General features: G+C 39.4%; 1 protein-coding gene across 4 annotated transcripts in view; it reads left to right on the forward strand.

Moving 5' to 3' along the window:
* The first annotated feature begins 6,790 nt into the window (after window positions 1-6,790).
* espn (espin) overlaps window positions 6,791-18,930 on the forward strand; it is a 40,223-nt gene continuing 28,083 nt past the window's right edge. Inside the window, exons 1-4 of one of the 4 annotated variants that reach the window (XM_030733013.1) lie at window positions 6,791-7,683; window positions 10,487-10,680; window positions 17,218-17,404; window positions 17,616-17,798. In XM_030733013.1, coding sequence (XP_030588873.1) covers window positions 7,384-7,683; window positions 10,487-10,680; window positions 17,218-17,404; window positions 17,616-17,798 — 864 coding nt within the window. In that variant the 5' untranslated portion in view covers window positions 6,791-7,383. The remainder of the gene's footprint in view (window positions 7,684-10,486; window positions 10,681-17,217; window positions 17,405-17,615; window positions 17,799-18,930) is intronic. The other 3 variants (XM_030733011.1, XM_030733012.1, XM_030733010.1) reach the window with 3 other exon arrangements.

The raw sequence follows: 18,930 nt of genomic DNA on the forward strand, positions 1-18,930 counted from the left end.
CCACCCACCCCCCTCTTTTTTTTTTTTTAATATGAACTCTATTGCAGTGCAAGATTAGCGTGCGTTTTCGTTTCAGAGGCGGAGAGATATTTTCATGTAATTGTGCAATGACCAAATCAAAAGGATGGCTCAGACAGGATTTGAATATCCAAAGAAGCCTAACAAAGCCAAAAGCCAAGCTCCAAGCACACATCTGGTGACGCACATTTGTTTTGCTCTTCAAAGTTGACATAGGTAAACTTACAGCGTCGCACAGGCTTCTCCACCAATAGCTGTCGTTTCTAGCTCTGACATACTTTTCTTTCACCCACCTCAGTGCGCAGCTCCACAAAGAGCCAGCAGTCCAGCCACTCGATTGTGCGTCAGTGACATATCATATGCATGTCCCATAGGCTATAGCAGGCATAAGCTGTAACTTAAAAACTGTCTCTTTCTTCATCCTTTACTAAATAATGAAGTATGATTTGGATAAGACCAGCCAGGAGCTTCAAGACAGGCATTGGACAGGCAGGAGATGCGTTTTGGTGGCGGGGTTTTTGAATATTGGATATCTGATTGAAGGGAATCCATTGTGCTGCTATATCAGGGGCACGAGAACAGCACGAGCCAGGAGAACAAAGGCACCAGATGGCTTCCTGCTTCGATAAACTATTTTGAAGTTACACAGACATAGAGGCCATTAAGAGCTGCCCCGGGGGAAATCAAGAAATGAGCAGTGAATCACGAAAAGAAATGTAGGTAATATTAACTCGTGCTAAACCAGTGCCCAAAATGGAGAATAAACTGTGCCAAAGTGGGTTTTACAGTGGTTTTCTTTATGTTCTTCAAAGTCTTCATTTGATTTGCCTTTTATTGATTCCAATTTTGTCCCAACAAAAAGATGAAAATATTCAAACCGATACCTCTGCGTTTCTGTATTTCATGACTGCAACAACGAATAAGTAGTGAACTGCTCCTTTTATAGTTTAAATGATGAGACTCGAGTTTGCAGTCCGCTGCAGAACACGAAAACCAAACTAACCTTCAATTCAGAGATTTTTAAATCTTCTGATCTTCATTTCCTCTATTTTATTTAGTTTAGTTTAGTTTTATTTTATTTCATTGTGTTGTACTGTTGCAAGCTCACGCACTGTCCTTCAGTGAATGGGCGTGGTTTGCAGGAGGACCCCGCCCACAAAGAGACGCGTCTCTGTCAGTGAGCCTCCAAACCTCGTGTTCTAAAAGGGCGCTCAATACAACTCCAGCCATCATCCAGCAACCAGCTGCAAGACTGACTGCACGGGACTGAGTCGACGAGCACAAGATCAGCATGTCACACCTGGTATGTTTTTCATTTTAAATTTAAACGACATCACACTTTGTCTATTAAAAATATATCGCTAAAGGTTTGACATAGTGTAATATTGCAGACTTTTGCACGAGATCTCAGCCACTCATAATAAGCTGCCTCAGTTTGCTGTTTTAATATGATGTGTGTTTATATTTGAAATATTTTTTGCCACTATTTGATGTAAACGATGTTCTTTGCGTTGTATTTGACTAATGAGCTGATAATGACACCTGTAATCAAAGCTGCTATAATAGGTGACCATCGGCTTTTACAATACTGCTGCTGCTCTTTCACAGTGCTTGTATGGCGTGGTAGGAATTGTGAGTCCATTGTTTGATGTAGTCCAGTTAAATTGTGTATCTGCATCAAACTAACAAAACTGAACTTAATTTTTTAATTTTATCACTAGAACACCAGAGTTCTCCCAGTACCTTTTTGAAGCTTTCTCTGCAGATGTTGCATTGTTAAAACGCCTGTCTTGTCAAATTAGTTGTCCTGTTTCTGTCTGGCACTAATGACCCTGAGTGTGAGAAAGTCTGACCGCAGATATTCTCACTGCAGCTCACGGGTGACTGGGTCGCTGTGGGAAAGACATCGCGCCTGCAGAGTAAGTTCAAGGTGACAGAGGATGTCGAAGTTTTGTCTCAAGACTGTGAGAACAACAGAAAAGAGTGAATTTTAGTATAAGATGGACTTCTTATAATGCCTTATGCTCGTTATTTCTAAAAATGCATTGTTCCAGGTATCATCATAATGCAAATGAATAGCTAACTATTAGTATAATAAAGAATGGGGGTTATTTTTTAGGGTTTGCATATGCCTGGAGCTTATTAAATGTACTGTCAGAATACATGAAAAAAAAGTCTGAGAGGGGAAAGGTTTAATTTTACTCAACAATTGTGCTCAGCTGCAGATGTTAAAGAGTAAATCTCACTTATACATATTCAAACTGCAAGACCAATTCAAACCACTTAAATTTAGAGTTAAAAAAACACACTATAGACGAATCACATGCTTTGTGTCTTTAAAGGACATATATCATATTTTCTAAATGCATTTTGTAGTACTGAATAGAGCTGCACATAACTGAAACAAAGGACATGTTTATTAATACATACAAAATCATCCAAATGCAAATGTTAAAGTTTGTCGTTAATTTAAATATCTTTAGTACATCAAATGTCTTATTGCAATAGTAATAAAATTTGCATAACCTATGTATGTATATCAACTTTTTGATGCCTGATACATGAAGCGTAACATCCAGGAAGAATATACCAGTCAAACCAAGAGTACAGGAGAAAGAAAGAAAGAAAGAAAGAAAGAAAGAAAGAAAGAAAGAAAGAAAGAAAGAAAGAAAGAAAGAAAGAAAGAAAGAAAGAATTTGGGGTGGGAAAATGGACGAGAATAAATAAAGTATTTTCCGCTCTTTGTGTGTGTTGGTCTTCTTTCAGCAAATAAAAATAAAGTTTATTTTTGCCTGGTGTCTTTTTTGATGCACAATAATCTTAATATGAATCTTAGTACAATCGTTTGTGGACTGTTTATATTACATAACTACATAATTTTTTTTTGAGAACTTTAGATTTGACATTAAGATAAAGACACGCCTCTGTGGCTGAGTAGAGCCTGGTGTAGACCGGAGGCCTCTTTCCTGCACGCGCCCGAGTTTATCCAAGTCAAAGCAATTACTCTGTGGCACGCGCCGAGTAGCAGACGGGCCGAGGAGCCGCTCTGGACTATAGGTCCGTACCGTTACTCTGGCATAGCCTTGTCATAAAAATTTAAAAACTCTACCTTCTCACATGGCAAACAGGCTGAGTGGTGATTGTAATAAAGATGACGCATTTATCATTAAGAAGTCGAACTGGCAAATCCAAAGTTACATTTTCCAGTGATTATAAAGAGCTTTCGCCTTTTTCATAATGTAACCCTTCTTTCTGGTTGTGGTAGTGTTCTCCAGTCTCCCTGGGATGTGGGTGTATGGTGGGCTACAGTTTCTATTATAAGTATCTTCTTTAATAAATGCCAACACGGCGGGACAGTGTGTACTCAACTTTTACTCTGAGTCTCCCCGACGCAAATAACACTCCAATGATCCCACCGTAAATACTACTCGGTAGGAACCAAAATTACCTCTCATAATAAAACACATAAATTCTAAGGTTAGGTGAATTATAATGACGTTATTATATAATAAACAAAATCTACAAAAAATAAATGTGACCAAAAATAAATACACTTGCCATGACTAAGGTTACAATAAAAATGGGTCTATGGTTAAAGACCTCTACTATCTGTGACAGTCACGGACCACAGTGAACGCTGTTCTCCTTGCATTCATCCGTCCCTCACTTTGAGAATATTTTTGGGATCTTATTGTGTAGACTGCAGAATATGTAAGTTTTTGGTTTAACTTTTTTTTCAGCACTGGGTTGTTCAAAGATAAATATCTTCATTTGAATGTTCCCGCGCAGCAGCAGATGTGAGCATACAATAGGCTAGATGGGGCCCGTACACGCGCTGAATAATTGAATCCAATTTGAATAACTGTCGCACGTCTGACGCGTGCAAGAAATATCCCAGCTTTCCCAGGCTTTGGGAAAAAACCGTTGGCGGCTTCTTTACAGTTCAATAGGGATTTGGCTCCTCACTGCTTGAAGTTGTAGGAATGTCTTTAACAGTCCCTGGGAAAAGATTCCCCTATTACCTACACTTGATTAAACCCTGTGTTAGACCGATCATCAAAAGCTACAGCTGCAGCACAAAAGTGCCCTTCCTTTCACGTTTGGAGTTCACAAACCAAAGTGGGAAATAATAAGTCCTAAACAAGCATCACTGTGGAGGTAGGGTTAGTGCGGTAGTTAAATAATCAGCGCCGTATTTAATAAATGGTCGCTCTAGTTTTTTGTGAGTAGTTAGTTTGTTTCTTAGTCCCTCTCATAAACTGGATGACATTTTTTTTTTAAATTCTGGGTGTGTTTTTACGACACAAATATCACAAATATAACTTTATTCAGATTCAGCTTCATGCATTACTGCTTTCCAGTGAGTCCTAGCAGTATGTTTGAAAATAAAACAACAGCAGAAGCCTGTGGCAATATGCAAAAATGTTATAGTGACCATAAAATGACCATAATGTGTTTTAAATATCTCCAGGGATACCGGCCTTGTTACACATACAGTATATGTGTCTTAGACTGTTGTTCCTGTGATATCCCCCCAGACACACCCCCCACCCCCGCCAGGTTTACCTAAAGCCTGAGAGTTATCACTCCCCATTTCCTCTAGGGAGTTGTAGTTAGCACGCTCGTGAGAATTTCCCATCTCCTCCCTCAAATTGGCAATTGGCGCGCGGTCCATGACAGTTGGGCCTGTGCGACAGATGGGCAGAAGAGGCACGCGCCGAGCACGAGACTCAACCCCCCCCCCCCCCCCCCCCCCCCCCCCCACACACACACACACACACACACACCACCACCACCACCAACGCCGCAGTGAAACCACCCACATCCCGCAGAAGTTGCTTGAGCGGAAAAATCAATCAACCTAATCTGACAGAAAGTTGACCTGGTGTGAAGCTGCATTTTTTTTTAATGATTTTTCATAATTTGTCCCATATCCTTACCCTTTAAGTGCACTCTAGTTTTAGGCTATAACTATAACATAGCCTGGTTGGAATCCTGCTCTGGTAGTGTATAACAATAACATTTTTTAAAAGAATTTAAGTGGACATATTGCTGAGTATTGCATTTTGTTTAGATCGAAATATAAATGTTAATATTTATTGTTATTCAGATACTCGCGGTGTCTTCCGATGTGTGGGCTTGTTTAATTTGTTGGAGCCAATACAAAATAACTTGACACCTGAACACCTTTTCAGGTGGAGATAAGCTGCAGAATACGATGCTTTCCTGCCACCGTTTGGTGATTAAATGTATTACAGTTCATTGTAATATGTTCATGGAGATACAGACACCCTTTGCATGATTTGCATTGAAAACTTGAGCTTTTCAAAGCTACCAGTAAACCCACGCCACGTAGATAATGTACATCAACATGTGCTTCTATAGCTTCTGCGGTTGGAAGCAAAAGCTGTTAAATGTTAAACTGGTAGTGTGAGTGCTGCACCGCATTGACAACAGTAGTGGGCCACCTACACGTTACACCTGTACAGGACCTGCTCAGCCATGGAAACACGGTTTTTGTGCTGATGCTAACAGCAGAGGGGGTTTCGAGCAGTGTTGGAGACTTGTACGCACTGTGAGCCTCAGCACTCGGCGACCCCGCTCTATAACTTTACATGGTCTGACACTTCGTGGCTGACTTGCTATTGTTCCTTCCACTTTGATGGTGGAACATCTACTAGGGGAAAATTTTCAAGAACTGACTTATTGCAGGGCTGGCATCCTACAAGTGCCGCGCTCCAATTCAGTGAGCTCTTCAGAGCGACCCATTCTTTCACAAATGACCTATAGTGTATGTCTGGACAGAAACAGCGCTGGAAGACACAATTACATTCTTGTGCGTAATGCCACAACTGTGCATTCATAAAATTGCATTTACAATCGTGCCCTAAACGTTTTATTATGATGAAAGTTTCCAAGTACTTTCATCAAAAATGTAAACGATAAAATTTTTAGCAAAACAGTCCCGTATGCCTTAATTAGTTGTTGGATAACTTGTAAGCAACATTTTTGCTGTGGTTGGTTAAGGGGATGTTCATTTGAGTTATTATATTTAATGTTTGGCATCCAAACATCTACTGCGTGGCACTGAACAGGAGTGGCCCTCCAATCTCATTGTACATTTTGTATAATGACAAATAAAGGCATTCTGTTCTATTCAAACACCGAAACACACATCATGGAGTAAATATATTAAAATGCATAAATGATCACTCGGTCAGCAGCTGGGCTACTTTTCATGAATGACCCTGTTTCACCATCATTTTATTCCTATTTATTCCTCAGAAATTACTTGATCAACTCTTCACCGTGCATCATTTATGCTGTACAGCCAGTTGTAACCGACATATGAAGGTGCTGTCTATACATTAACTTTGATTAGTGTTTCAATATATTTGAGTTTTTTAACCTTAGTAAGGAACCGACTTGCCACATATGGGCTTGGTACAGAAAAAAAGGAGTATCTTTGTTCAAGATCATAACATAAATAAATACAGGCCTACTGAGAGGACTAGATTACGGTGAACAATAACGCGATTTTTTTTTTTATGTTAACGCTTCTGCGTCAGGCCACCAGATGGACCTCTACAGTGTGCAAACTGCAGAGGTCCTGTGATGCTGATTTCACTGCCATATGTAAAATTAATGCTGTTTGCAAACGCGACTGGGCGTGTTTTCAAAAAGTCCATTGCATTAGCTGTGAGTCTTTCTTGACTGACATCCACCACCACCTTCACCACAACTGTATAATTTGTGTATACCCTGAGTAGTAAGTAGCATGTCCGTACTGCTCCTTTAATTTCTGAGCCGATTTCCAGAAAGCAGCAACCTGTAACAGGCTCAGTGATCCTCCCCCTGATGGATTATTTAACAGGCGCTGAGTCCCATGTCGCCATCTGCTATAGGAAGAAAACACAGCGGAATATTCCCTGGGGCACATGATTCAGCAGCAAAAGGGGTAAATAAACGACTTTGAGGTGGGAACGATAGTTTAGACCGGCTGGTAACCCAAAACACAAGTTGTGCAACAGGTGTTCTGGATGCTGTTGGAGGCAGAGCAGAAACCTACTGAGCTACAGCGTCGGGCCAGATAAAGCCTAGAAAAGAGGTTAGTTTGTCGGTGGATGTGAAGTTTTATTTCAGCATGTAATTGTCGCACATTAAAAGCGCATGAGCGAGTATCTTGCGTTTGAACACCGCTTTGGGGAGACCCATGGAGCGATAACCGAGCACCCCACCCACCCCCAAATTAACCCGGCTACTGACATGATCCACTCGTTTATAAATACAACGCTGACCCTGTCCGCTCGGTGATCGGGTCGACGGAGGCAATCAAAGGAAGGAGTCGTGCAATCTGCAGCAGTCATGGTGGTGGAGGGCGACAAGACCCTACTCGCCGCAAGGCAAGGGGACGTGCAGACTCTGAAAGTGCAATTAGCGGCAAAAACGCTCACCGGCGAAGTCAAGGATGTGCTGGGAGCTTCGCCCGTCCACCACGCAGCCCGGGCGGGGAAGTTAGCTTGTCTGCGTTTTTTGGTGGAGGAGGCAGGATTGCCGGGTAACTGCCTGGCGAACAACGGGGCGAGCCCTGCGCACGACGCAGCAGCAACCGGCAATCTGGCATGCCTACAGTGGTTGCTGACCCAGGGTGGATGTCGGCCAGAGGTGAGTTACTACAGTTATACTTGGCTCGGTCTAGGAGCCTAACTCTGCTTCATCTGACCTGGATTTTATTTCTCATCTGTGAAAACCAGACCCTTCTTCCATCAAATCTTCTTAAAGTAGCACATTGCAACTATTTTTTAAAGTGTTTTGTGCCTTAAACCTAAATGGTTTTCCTTAACATACACATTAAAATGTTTTTCATTAATAATAAAGTTTAAGTAACCATTAAGCTTTTATGTTAACATAACATTTTGTGGGGTTTACATGTTGTTTAGGCACCTTGGTCATTTGATGTGCTCTAAATGAAATCCTGATGTCATCATTTGACTGTAAAAGCAAGAATGCTTTTAATTTGGCTTGTGATCAGTTCTTTGCTGTGCTAAGAAAAGAAGAACGTCATCCAAGATGGCAACTGTCTGCAAAAAAAAAACTACAATAACACATTTACCATCACAATCTCACCAGAAAAACCAAACTGGTGTCTTTCCAAAAAAAAGGTCCTCAATCATTCACAAGGGCCTGAAAAATGTTATTGCATTGGTTTGTTCAGACACTGAAAGGCAACAAATTCAAACACTCTTGTACATAAAATGGTTAAAGAAATCAAACACCAGAAAAAGTAAGTACACATAAAATACTATCAACTATAGGGCACTGGAAATGGTGTGAAATTAAACTTTTGTGTTTAATTTCAGGGTAAAACCAACTTTGTAGTGCTGTGTTATATTCCTATGGTAATAAACTATGCAAAACTGGACTTGCAAATGCAATATCTTCTATACTGTACAAACAGTGACTCACAGAAGGCACAAAAAATACATAGTTTGATATTATGATGAGGGGGATGTTTGGTGCTGTATGGGTAAAGCTTCACATGATGGATTCAATCCTATTAACCCCTCTGACTTTTTTTTTTGTTCCTGCTTGTACACACAATGTTTTCTCACCCAGAAAGAACTCGTAGTAAAAACTACAACACAGTAAAACAGTCCATAGTCTATGTATATGAGAGTTACTCATTTTCTCTTCAGCATGTGCAATTTGGAATAAAATATTGAGTAATACACTAAAGTAACATCTCAACTTTGATTTGTATAGGTTTACATCAATAGTCAAAGGCCTGTTTGGGGTGTGTGCCTTTTTAGTGTTCATGCGCACAAGGCCTCACACATGGCTCAGAGCTGATGGAGACTAGGCAGTTGGCATTTAGACTCAGTTGGAGTTGTCTGTTCATATTAGCAGTAAAGAGGCAACAGTGCCACAAAAAAGAACGTAATAAGGCTCAAAAAGCACAAATCTGTAGAAGAGATACCAACGATAACTGGCAAAAATAAAAATTAGACTTAATTTTAAGAAAAAACAGGTGCTTGCGGAAAAAGCAGTAGATATGAGATATAGCAGGAACACAGGAGCAGGAATATTGTGGGTCAGTGCAAAATCCTTTCCATGGTGAAGAAAAACTCAGGACAGATTTTTGCTTTATTTGAACCTCAAGAGGATTACTAAATTAATTTACCAATTACTATTTAATTCCACACATGTGTACACTCCATGTTAAAACAGCTGTATACCCCGTAAAGTTTCTTCTATGTTGATATGATTCTTTTCAACCTGAGGCTGAGCCCTGCATTATATATAATTTCTCCTGAAATACAGATATCCAGCAGCTGGATTTACAGTTTAGTGTGACCCCAGTTTAAAACACATAAACATATAAACACATACAAGTTATTCTTGTTATATATTTCCTAATTTTTTTTTTTTATATGCAGTATATTGAATATTCCAGGTCATCCCAGAATGCAGTCAGTAAGAGGCATGGTACACCCAGGGCAGGTCAGCAATCTCCCACAGGGATAAGACAAACAGATATGCATCACTTGTGCCCTTGAAAGGAAATTGAGATTTAGAAGTATACCTAATCAATATGATGATGATGATGATGATGATGAGCTTTGCTTTGACTCATCCACCTGGGTGTGATTTATTTTGATCTTCTTGATTTGAGGTAAAAGGAGAACCGACAAAGTGAGTCAGTCTTGAGTTGTCTTGAGTACAACACAGCCCTACAACCCTGCAGTAGTCTTTTATTCTAAATTTGAAAATCATAAGTCATAAGCTCTCCATCATCAAGTGACAAAAAGCGCCTTCAAATGAACTGATAAGATACTTGGCTGGCATTTAGTAAAACTTCTCAGTTACCACTTGCAGTTCAGAATATTGAGTGCGTAATGCCAGCTTTAACTATTGTGTCTTCCAGTTTGTGTTACTAAACTGTGATAATGAGTCTATCTGATGCTAATACCATTAGTTTGAGGCACACCTCTACCTCAGACCTATGCTTCTTTGTTAGTAAGATGCTAACAGGTGATATATCTGTTCAAAGGCCACACAAGTGCAATTCTTTTAGGTTTTCTGTGTTAGCTATTGGGCTATGTCTTGATAAAGCCGATTGTTCTGTAGGTCTGAGTGCAATTCTGTGCTTGATATACCTGCTTCTGTGGTAAAGTGTGAAAGTGTTATGAAATCATAACAGCAAACAGCACAATATAATCTGTAGCCGGTACAAAGGTTTAGAACAAAGTATCAGTTGTTACCCTGCTTAACTGACTTTTTTTTTTTTACTCCAAATGCAAACTAATGCAGGTTTCAAGGAATTAAAATCTGTCTATTAATGTATTAAAATGTGTATTAATGTATTCAAATGTAAAATAAGACTGACAACTGGTCACAACTGTTTTATTAATAGGTGGAATTCTAAGAGTTTTTAGTTCAGCTTGTTCCTTATTTGTTTGCTTTACAGGACAGGGACAGTTCTGGCGCCACTGTTCTCCACCTTGCGTCCCGCTTCAGTCACCATGAAATCACTGATTGGCTGCTGAAGAGTGGTGAGGTGGACCCTGGAACCTCCACTGATACAGGTGCCCTACCTGTCCACTATGCTGCTGCCAAGGGAGACCTGTCCTCCCTCCGACTGTTATTGGGGCACAGCCCAAAGTAAGACCAACATAATATTGTCTTTATTATTTCATCTTCATTCTACTGTTGTTTGATAGTTATTTAATTTGGTAACTTGTATGATTTCAGTTGATCTTTTGAGCAGCGACTGCAAATGCTTTTACAAAATGAACTGTGATATGTATACAAAATGAAGTCCACGTTCTTAACTGCTTATGCAGTCAAATGTTTAAGAATGTAAAACTAAATGTAATGTGTAGCGACCGCCTGAATTAGGTTACAGTAGATTTCAGACTTAAAATTTATAAGTATGCACCACTTGGCACTGGTGGGAAGTAACTTGGACTTAGATTTTTTTTTTTATATATATATGTGGTACTAAATGCTACCTACTACAATCTAAATGCTCAAATCCCATTTTGAAAATTAAGAGCAAACTCTTAGTGGTTTAACATTCCCAAAATACTGCACATTACTATAGTACTTATGTGCTGATTATGTAATACAGCTCATATAATGCCGATGCAAGTCTGTATAGTTGCAGTTTAAGCTTTTTCAATAATTGTGCCAGGAAGGATGCAGGCATTAATATTTCTGTTTTACTGCATAAATGTTAGAAAATTTGGTAAGCTGTAAGGTTTCACCGAGTGTTTTTATAATTAATTAATCAGCCAGTAATTTTCTTTGTTAATCAGTTAACAATTGGTTCATAAAACACCAATGCAGAAGCCCCAAATATTACATTTATTAATAATGAAAGACCAAGAAAAACAGCACCTCCTCACATTTGAGAATATGTAACTAGCATTATCTTGTGTGTTTTTTTTAATTTAGCCTTTATTTAATAAGGTAAGTCCCACAGTGGTAAAAAAGGCACAGAAGCAGCATTACAAGTTGTAAACACAGCACCAGGCTACACAGCAGTTAATTGGCAAGTCATTGTAAGATATGTGTGCATCTGTGCATGTGTCATTACCTTTTAATGAATATCATTCCTAATCAGACTCGTCTATACCAGAGATAACATTTGGCTGATTGAGTTCCACGCAGCACCATCCAACAGAAAGCAACACAGAGTCTTTATAAACAGGAACAACAACAGATTCCATTTTTTATACATAGCAATAGTAAAAAAAAATAATAGTCACACAGATTTAAGTTTGGACGACGCGATGGTTAGCGCTGTTGCCTCACAGCAAGGAGGTCTGGGTTTGAATCTACCTTGGCCTGGGCCTTTCTGTGTGGAGTTTGCATGTTCTCCCCATGTCTGCGTGGGGTTCTCTCTTGGTGCTCCGGTTTCCTCCCACAGTCCAAAGACATGCAGTTAGTAGGGTTAGGTTCATTGGTGATTCTAAATTGCCCATAGGTGTGAATGTGAGTGTGAATAGTTGTCTGCGACAGGCTGGTTGACCTGTACAGGGTGTACCCTGCCTCTTGCTTTGTGTGTACCCAGCTCGGATAGGCTCCAGCCCCCCCGTGACCCTGAAAATGGCTTAGTGGAAGAGAATGGATGGATTTAAGTTTGATGGGAGGAGCTCTTTTCAATTTTTATGTCATTCCAGTTTTTTGTAGCCAGCTGCACAATTTCCTCAGTGAGCTTCACAAGCGGTCATAATCACTGGGGTGAACACTTAAAGAAAATAGTCGTCATTTTGTAATAAAAGTATGATATGCTGTAACACTTTTTAAGCCTTTCTATTTATAACTGTTAGATGCATTTAGCTTAACACATACAACTGTTAGTTAACACATCTCAGAGCAGCACACATAGATTTGGTGCTCAGTCACATGACTGTTGCTTGGTTTGTTTATTACTTTTAGGATCACTAGTGCTATTCTTACTTGACTGGTTATAAAAGTTATAAAAAGGAAAATATTAACTACTCAGTGAAAGGATATTCTCTGTGCTTGTATCCAAACAACAATCAATAATGATCACATCATGCTGCCATAAAGAAATAAAAAATAAATTATGGCTCAGTCTTTAATTCAAGCTCCTTTCTAGAATTGGACTGACTTGAGACTTAAACCGGCATGAACCTTGTGCTTTGCCCCTCCAATATTGTGTGTTTGCACCCCAGATGGGTGCATACCTTCTGAAAATTTAATGAGCCTCATGGACATGTTAGCTCCCTGATAGCTGGACTTCATTCACTCTTCTCCACCACCCCTCCCACTGTTGCTGTTTACCACCATCTCCACGGTGACACACAGTGGCTCCAAGTGGCGATAAGATAATGAGGAAAACAAATCCACCTGAAAAGACGAGCTGCTTCCTCGGCAGCAGCCTCGCACATTGTTTAGATTAGAAATTTGCAGCTGAGAGATAAAATTCTTGCTTCTGGGTTTATTACAAGCTGCAAATTTGTCGTAATGAGTTTTAAGAGGCAATTGGATAGCTCAGAGTTTGTTCTACTTGAAAAACCACAGAGATAATCTGACTCCCTCTGTTACATCATCACAGCCTAATGATGGTACATAATGAGAAAGTGGCTACAGAGAGCAACACTCTGTTTACTGACACCAGGAAGCAAGCAGCACTGATTAGAATAAGAGGTCTGTCTTTTTATTCTTGCAGCATTGTTCATCTGTATAAACCAATAGCAATGGTTTTTCAGGCTTTCTGAAGGTCTTCCAAAGTTTTTCCTTGGACATTGGCTGCTTTTTCACTGACTCTCAGTGCTGCCCTTGTACCTGACCATTTTCAGAGGAATGTTTTCATTTGTTTGTTTGATCTGACCTACGAATTATTCAAATATAAAAGCAGGACCGAACTCAATGGATGAATCAATGTTGTGTCTACGCATAACAGACAATTTAGCAAAGCACCAATTTTAATCTGACTGGCAGCAACTTCATGTTTCAACACGACAATGATCCCAAACACAGTGTCAATGCAGTAAACATCCAAAGAAGAGCTTTGAATGTCCTTCAAGAAGCCTGGAGAACGATTTCTGAAGACTACTTAAAGGAATAAGAAAGCCGCCTGCGAGAGTTCAGGCTGTGTTCAAGAATAAAGGTGGTCATACCAAACACTGACTTTCAAGCTTGTTAATGCCTTATGTTCTGTATATTTCTACACGTGTTTCAATGAATTTCTACACTGAGCTTGCATGTTCCTAGAAAACTATAATGAAATGGCTCAAGACTTATGCATTGTACTGTAAAAACCTTTAAAGGTGTAGCTTGAGGACTAATGTCAGTTACAAATCACTGTTTATTAGATGTATGCAGTGTCTCCAAAAGAATTTGGGTAGTTAAACTATCAGCAAACTGATGTGGTGGTTATAAGGTTATTTGATAAAATTGTGGTTCTGGTTTTTCATCCATATTAAAAAAATTCAGCTTAAATTTGAATATTTTATGATGGAAAAACTCATGACAGCAAGAACATACATACATACATAAAAAATATTAGCACCATTGTTCGATCACTAATCATCGTTCAGGCGCACAGGCGCCGAACACTTTAGCATTTTAGCTTCCAGAGTGCCTGTTAGATTTAAAAGCCACATCTAAATTGGCAGTTCACCCCTTTGTCCCAGTGAACCAAAGTAAAAACCCTTTGGTGCTGCACCTCTGCTGATAGCTTAAGTACGCTAAAGAGTGAATGAATGTGAGCGGGCAAAAGAGGGAGCAAGCGTGAGAGGCTACAGACAGGTTATGCAATCAGTTAGTGCAGATTAAGATCTTTGGTCATGCCACAGTTTCTACATAGAGTCGAAAAGGTTACACCTCTGCATTTAGATAATCCAGAAAATTAACCGTCTGAACCGCCTCTGGAAACACGCAGCAGAAGAAAGTTATGTCCCAGATCTGTTCCCTGTAGAAACAGGAATGGTATTGATTTCAATGGTTATTACAATCCAGGATGAAACCAGTTTCTATTTACAGAGATTCTCCTGTCCCTCAAAGAAATAATCTTGTGTTTCTGTATCTGAAAATCCTCCCTGCAAGAAAAGGTACAGACAGAAAATAAAAACCAATTTAAACATTTATATACATCACAGCGCTTAATAAGATTACTGAACTCTAAGAGTGTTTTCTTATTAGTTATAATGTCAGCCAGCCTCAAATGTAGCAGCTCACAACAAGTGCTTTTTCTGTTTCAGTTTTTAATTTTGACTTGTTGAATTATTATGCTATTTGGCATTATGATCAGATATAAAGAGGGTAAACAGGCCAGGAGAGATTTTCACTCAGCCTGTGACTGAGCTGCACTTATTTTCTTCAGTTTTAATCTTATTAATAATGTCTTGGTACAAGTTGAAGTAAAAGCTGCATTTATGTAGTGCTTTTCTAGTCTTAGTGATCACACAAAGCACTTCACTCAGTGCTTTTTCTGTCACTGATGATAAATCAGGATCATTTTCAGGTTCAGTATCTTGTCCTGTGTCACTTCCAACTCGCAGGCTGCAGTTGGAGATCAAACCAGCAGCAACCATCTCTACCTCCTGAACCTCAGCTTTCTTTATCAGGGTTCTTTTGGGCCCACAGTCGTACACCTGTCATCAGGATCATGTCTTGGCACTGCATTTCTTAAAGTCAATCAATAAATATTCTCTCGCAGGTTTCAACAAGAAATACGTTTTATCATGAAGGTAATTAAATGATGCTTTATTCAGCTTCACTTTCATTTAGAACCACATCAGATATCCATGTTTGTTCCCGACTTTTTATATATTTGTTTCCTTTCTTTGTATAAAAAAAAGATTAGCTCAGTATTGTGCTGTTGGATTTCCATTGTGAAATTGTGAAGCTAAATAAAGCCTGTACATTTGCACACAATGTTCTTCATTATTCAGATAGGAAAAATGAGCAGGTAACAAGCCCTTATCAAGAAAGAAGGCCATTAGTGTGACATCAATTACTTTACTAGTAATGAAGATAACCTCAGTCTTTGTTACCATGTGCATGAGTGGCTGACGAGGTAGCGTCCCTTGTGCCATTTGCTAGCTGTGTTGTCACAGAAGGCTAAGCACTTTCTTAGTCCTTTGAAATCTACACCGGTTCCCTGCTTCTTTGGTAGAGAGTATTCAAGCCTCTTCACTTTGAAGAGTTGTACAAAAGGAGTGTGTGCTTTGTTAGTGGGCTGTCCATCAAGTTTACAGTTATGGTTAATGGTAAATATACATTTTTCTTTCACACAGGCCTCTGTGTGCAGATAAAATTGTACCCACTTTAGTTACACTCATGAATAAATAATTTGACTGCCCACCTCCTGATGACAGGAATGCAGATTACTTCCCTTTCTTATTTTTAATTATTTAGTATGTATTTTTTTCTCCTGGGAACCTTTCTTGCAGTCGCCCAATAAGGCCTCCTTTTTTGTTTGTTCCTCAAAGGCAAAGCTATGACTTAGCATGTACTTTTTCTCTCTCAGAATAGGACCTGACCGATTGTCATCTGTATGTAGCGTTAAGTGAGGCAAATCCCTTTAAGGGAAAGCACGACAGGTTTGTGTTTGAGTCTATAGGAACCAAGCATCCACTTAAGCCCTGCCTCTCAGTTTACTGCAGTCCTGTTCCTCTGTAGCCACTCAGTTTGTCTTTCCTGCTTGCACTGTTGGACGAGCACAAAGCAAGTCAGGTAAAGCCAGTGGAGTGGTAATCCTCTTAACAGACTCCTTGCTCATTTGTCAGAGTCCAAATAAAGCACTACCTTATAGGATTTAGTGGAGATGTGTTTGTTCACTCCCTGACCTCCCGCTGTGACTACAGTATAAAGATCTGGGACAAGAAGGGATACAAGCATCAGATGAGGTTTTGCATTGAAGGTGGGGCTAAGGGTAATAAAGGTGAGCAGGATTTGACTGGGCATCACTGCTGTCTGCTCTCAAAATAGTTGCATGTTGATGCTGACAAGTGTAGCTTTTCCTGTCACATCTAAGTGTTAACTTTAGCCTACATTCACACGTTCACTTTATTAGATTAATATAACAATACTGCTTACATGTGAAAAAGGCTTGTGTTGTTACAGGTTATTTTCATAAAGTGCTCTGTCTACACAGGAAGCAGGTAATGTTTTGGCTGGCAAATAGTATGCACTTTGCACTCATCATCTTGTAAGGCACAGACATAGCCAGGTTTCTTCTCTTCAGTATGACGACTGCCATCTTTTGTCAGAATTGCTACAAAGAGATTTTTTGTTGCTGTTGTTGCCTTTGTGACAACTGAAATAAAATTAACAGGTATAAACACAACTGTTGGCAGCATCAGAAAAAAATACAAATTAAATTTTTTTTTTTTAACTATTTAAATTAGCCAATTATGACCTACGGAAAACAAAGTACACCCTTACTGCTTCCATAGGAATTAAGATGTAGCAGCCAGGTGGTGCTGATTGAATGCACTTGATTAACTGATCATCGAGTGTTGTTGCTCTTTTGTGGTTGATTTAAATCATTTTAGAACCTGGTACAGACCAGAAATAGTTTTTAAAACCTTAACATTGAAAGAGAAAACATGTCTATATTATCACCAATTTGGATTTTTTTTTTCCGTTTATGCAGAAGTATGGTTTGTTTTTTTTGTTTGTTTTTTATTTTATTTACTTTACTGTTTCACTTTCCTAAAGCTTTGTCAACTTCCAAACTAAAAATGGTGCCACACCACTCTACCTGGCCTGCCAGGAGGGCCATCTGGAGGTTGTCCAATACCTGGTCAAAGATTGTGGAGCGGATCCGAACATCAGAGCCAGTGACGGGATGACACCTCTGCATGCTGCTGCCCAGATGGGCCACAACACTGTCATTGTCTGGCTGGTACGTTGAACTATAGTGACACTGTAGACAACACCAGCAGAACATTGTTGCATCGTGATTTGACTCTTGACTAAGATTTTACTCCATAATTTGTTTTAAAAAAAAATGTGCCAAAGCCACTTTTTACTATTGGAGTCACAAACTTTGCACCAAAAGCAGTTGAAATCTTTGTGATTACTCTGAGTACCACTGTCCATCTCCTCTCCTGTAGATGAGTTTCACAGAGATCAGCCTGACAGACAGGGATGGTGACGGAGCCACGGCCATGCACTTTGCAGCCAGTCGTGGCCATGCAAAGGTTCTCAGCTGGCTGCTGCTGCATGGCGGGGAGATCGTCACTGACAGCTGGGGAGGGACCCCCCTTCATGATGCTGCAGAGAACGGCGAACTAGAGGTGTGTGTCATGTTTTATGGTAACACTGAGCACAGTCAGAGTAGGATCAACACAGCAGCAGAATGCATGCAAAAAGTGGCTCTTTCTAGCATTGTACCAGTATGGACGGAGAAAACAACATATCTTAGTCATAACAGAAAGATTTAATTCCATGAAGCAGTTAGAAGGTTCAAAATTATTTGTGTTTTAGTAAAAAAAAAAGAAAAAGCCTCTGGGCACATGAAGCTTATTTCTAAAATTTTATATATATATATATATATATATAGTAGAAGTTCAACAAAATGGCTCTCGTGGGAGAATTTAGGTGTTCTTGTCACCTTTCCTGTCCCCTTCCTTCAGTAATAGCAGCACCGGAAATATCATAAGCAGACATAACAGCAACAACACAGTAAACAATATTCAAATACATTCTCTAGTTATGTTGTGATTCTTGCTGCTTACACACCAATAGTGAGTTTTGCAACCATCTGTTTTGAATGAATCTAGTTTATGGTTTTCAATACCACTCCAACCTACTACTTTGACTAACAACTTTGCTGTATCCAGGTATGGTCAGGCAGTTTAATGTACTGAAGTGTATTGAGAAATCTGTATGTCTTTCCTGATTATGTGCATTTCATCAAACGTGTTTTTAAAAAGAACTAGAAATTGATCAGAGTGGAGAAAACAGTTGTAAGAAGCTCACAGAAACGCAAGTCAATATGGCAGAACAAAGGCTGCTCAGTCTGAGAACAAGAAGCTTATTCCAGCTTCAGCTGTTGCTTGGCAGAAAGCTTTTTAAATGCAGACTTTTTAAATTTTGAAACAGACACACTTTTTGAGATAGAGAAAAATCTATGTTAACAAAGAGAGGATCAATGAAAAGGTGCATAACACCACTACAGAAACTATTGTGCTTTTAGGTAGGATAATAAATTTTCTCTTAAATTAATTTGGGGGCAGGTTTGTAGCTGTGAATTAGATGATAAAGGAAGAATCAGGCAACATTTTACATCACAGAAAGAGTACAGCAATAACTAAAACAAGTGTATATTTTTAATATTTTATATTGTGGTCTGATAAATATGATTTTTTTGAGATAATGAGATGAGTGCTTTAGCAAGTTATATGCTCTATCTCTTTTAAGATGTTT

Source organism: Archocentrus centrarchus, chromosome 7, assembly GCF_007364275.1.
Source record: "Archocentrus centrarchus isolate MPI-CPG fArcCen1 chromosome 7, fArcCen1, whole genome shotgun sequence".
NCBI lineage: Eukaryota > Metazoa > Chordata > Actinopteri > Cichliformes > Cichlidae > Archocentrus > Archocentrus centrarchus.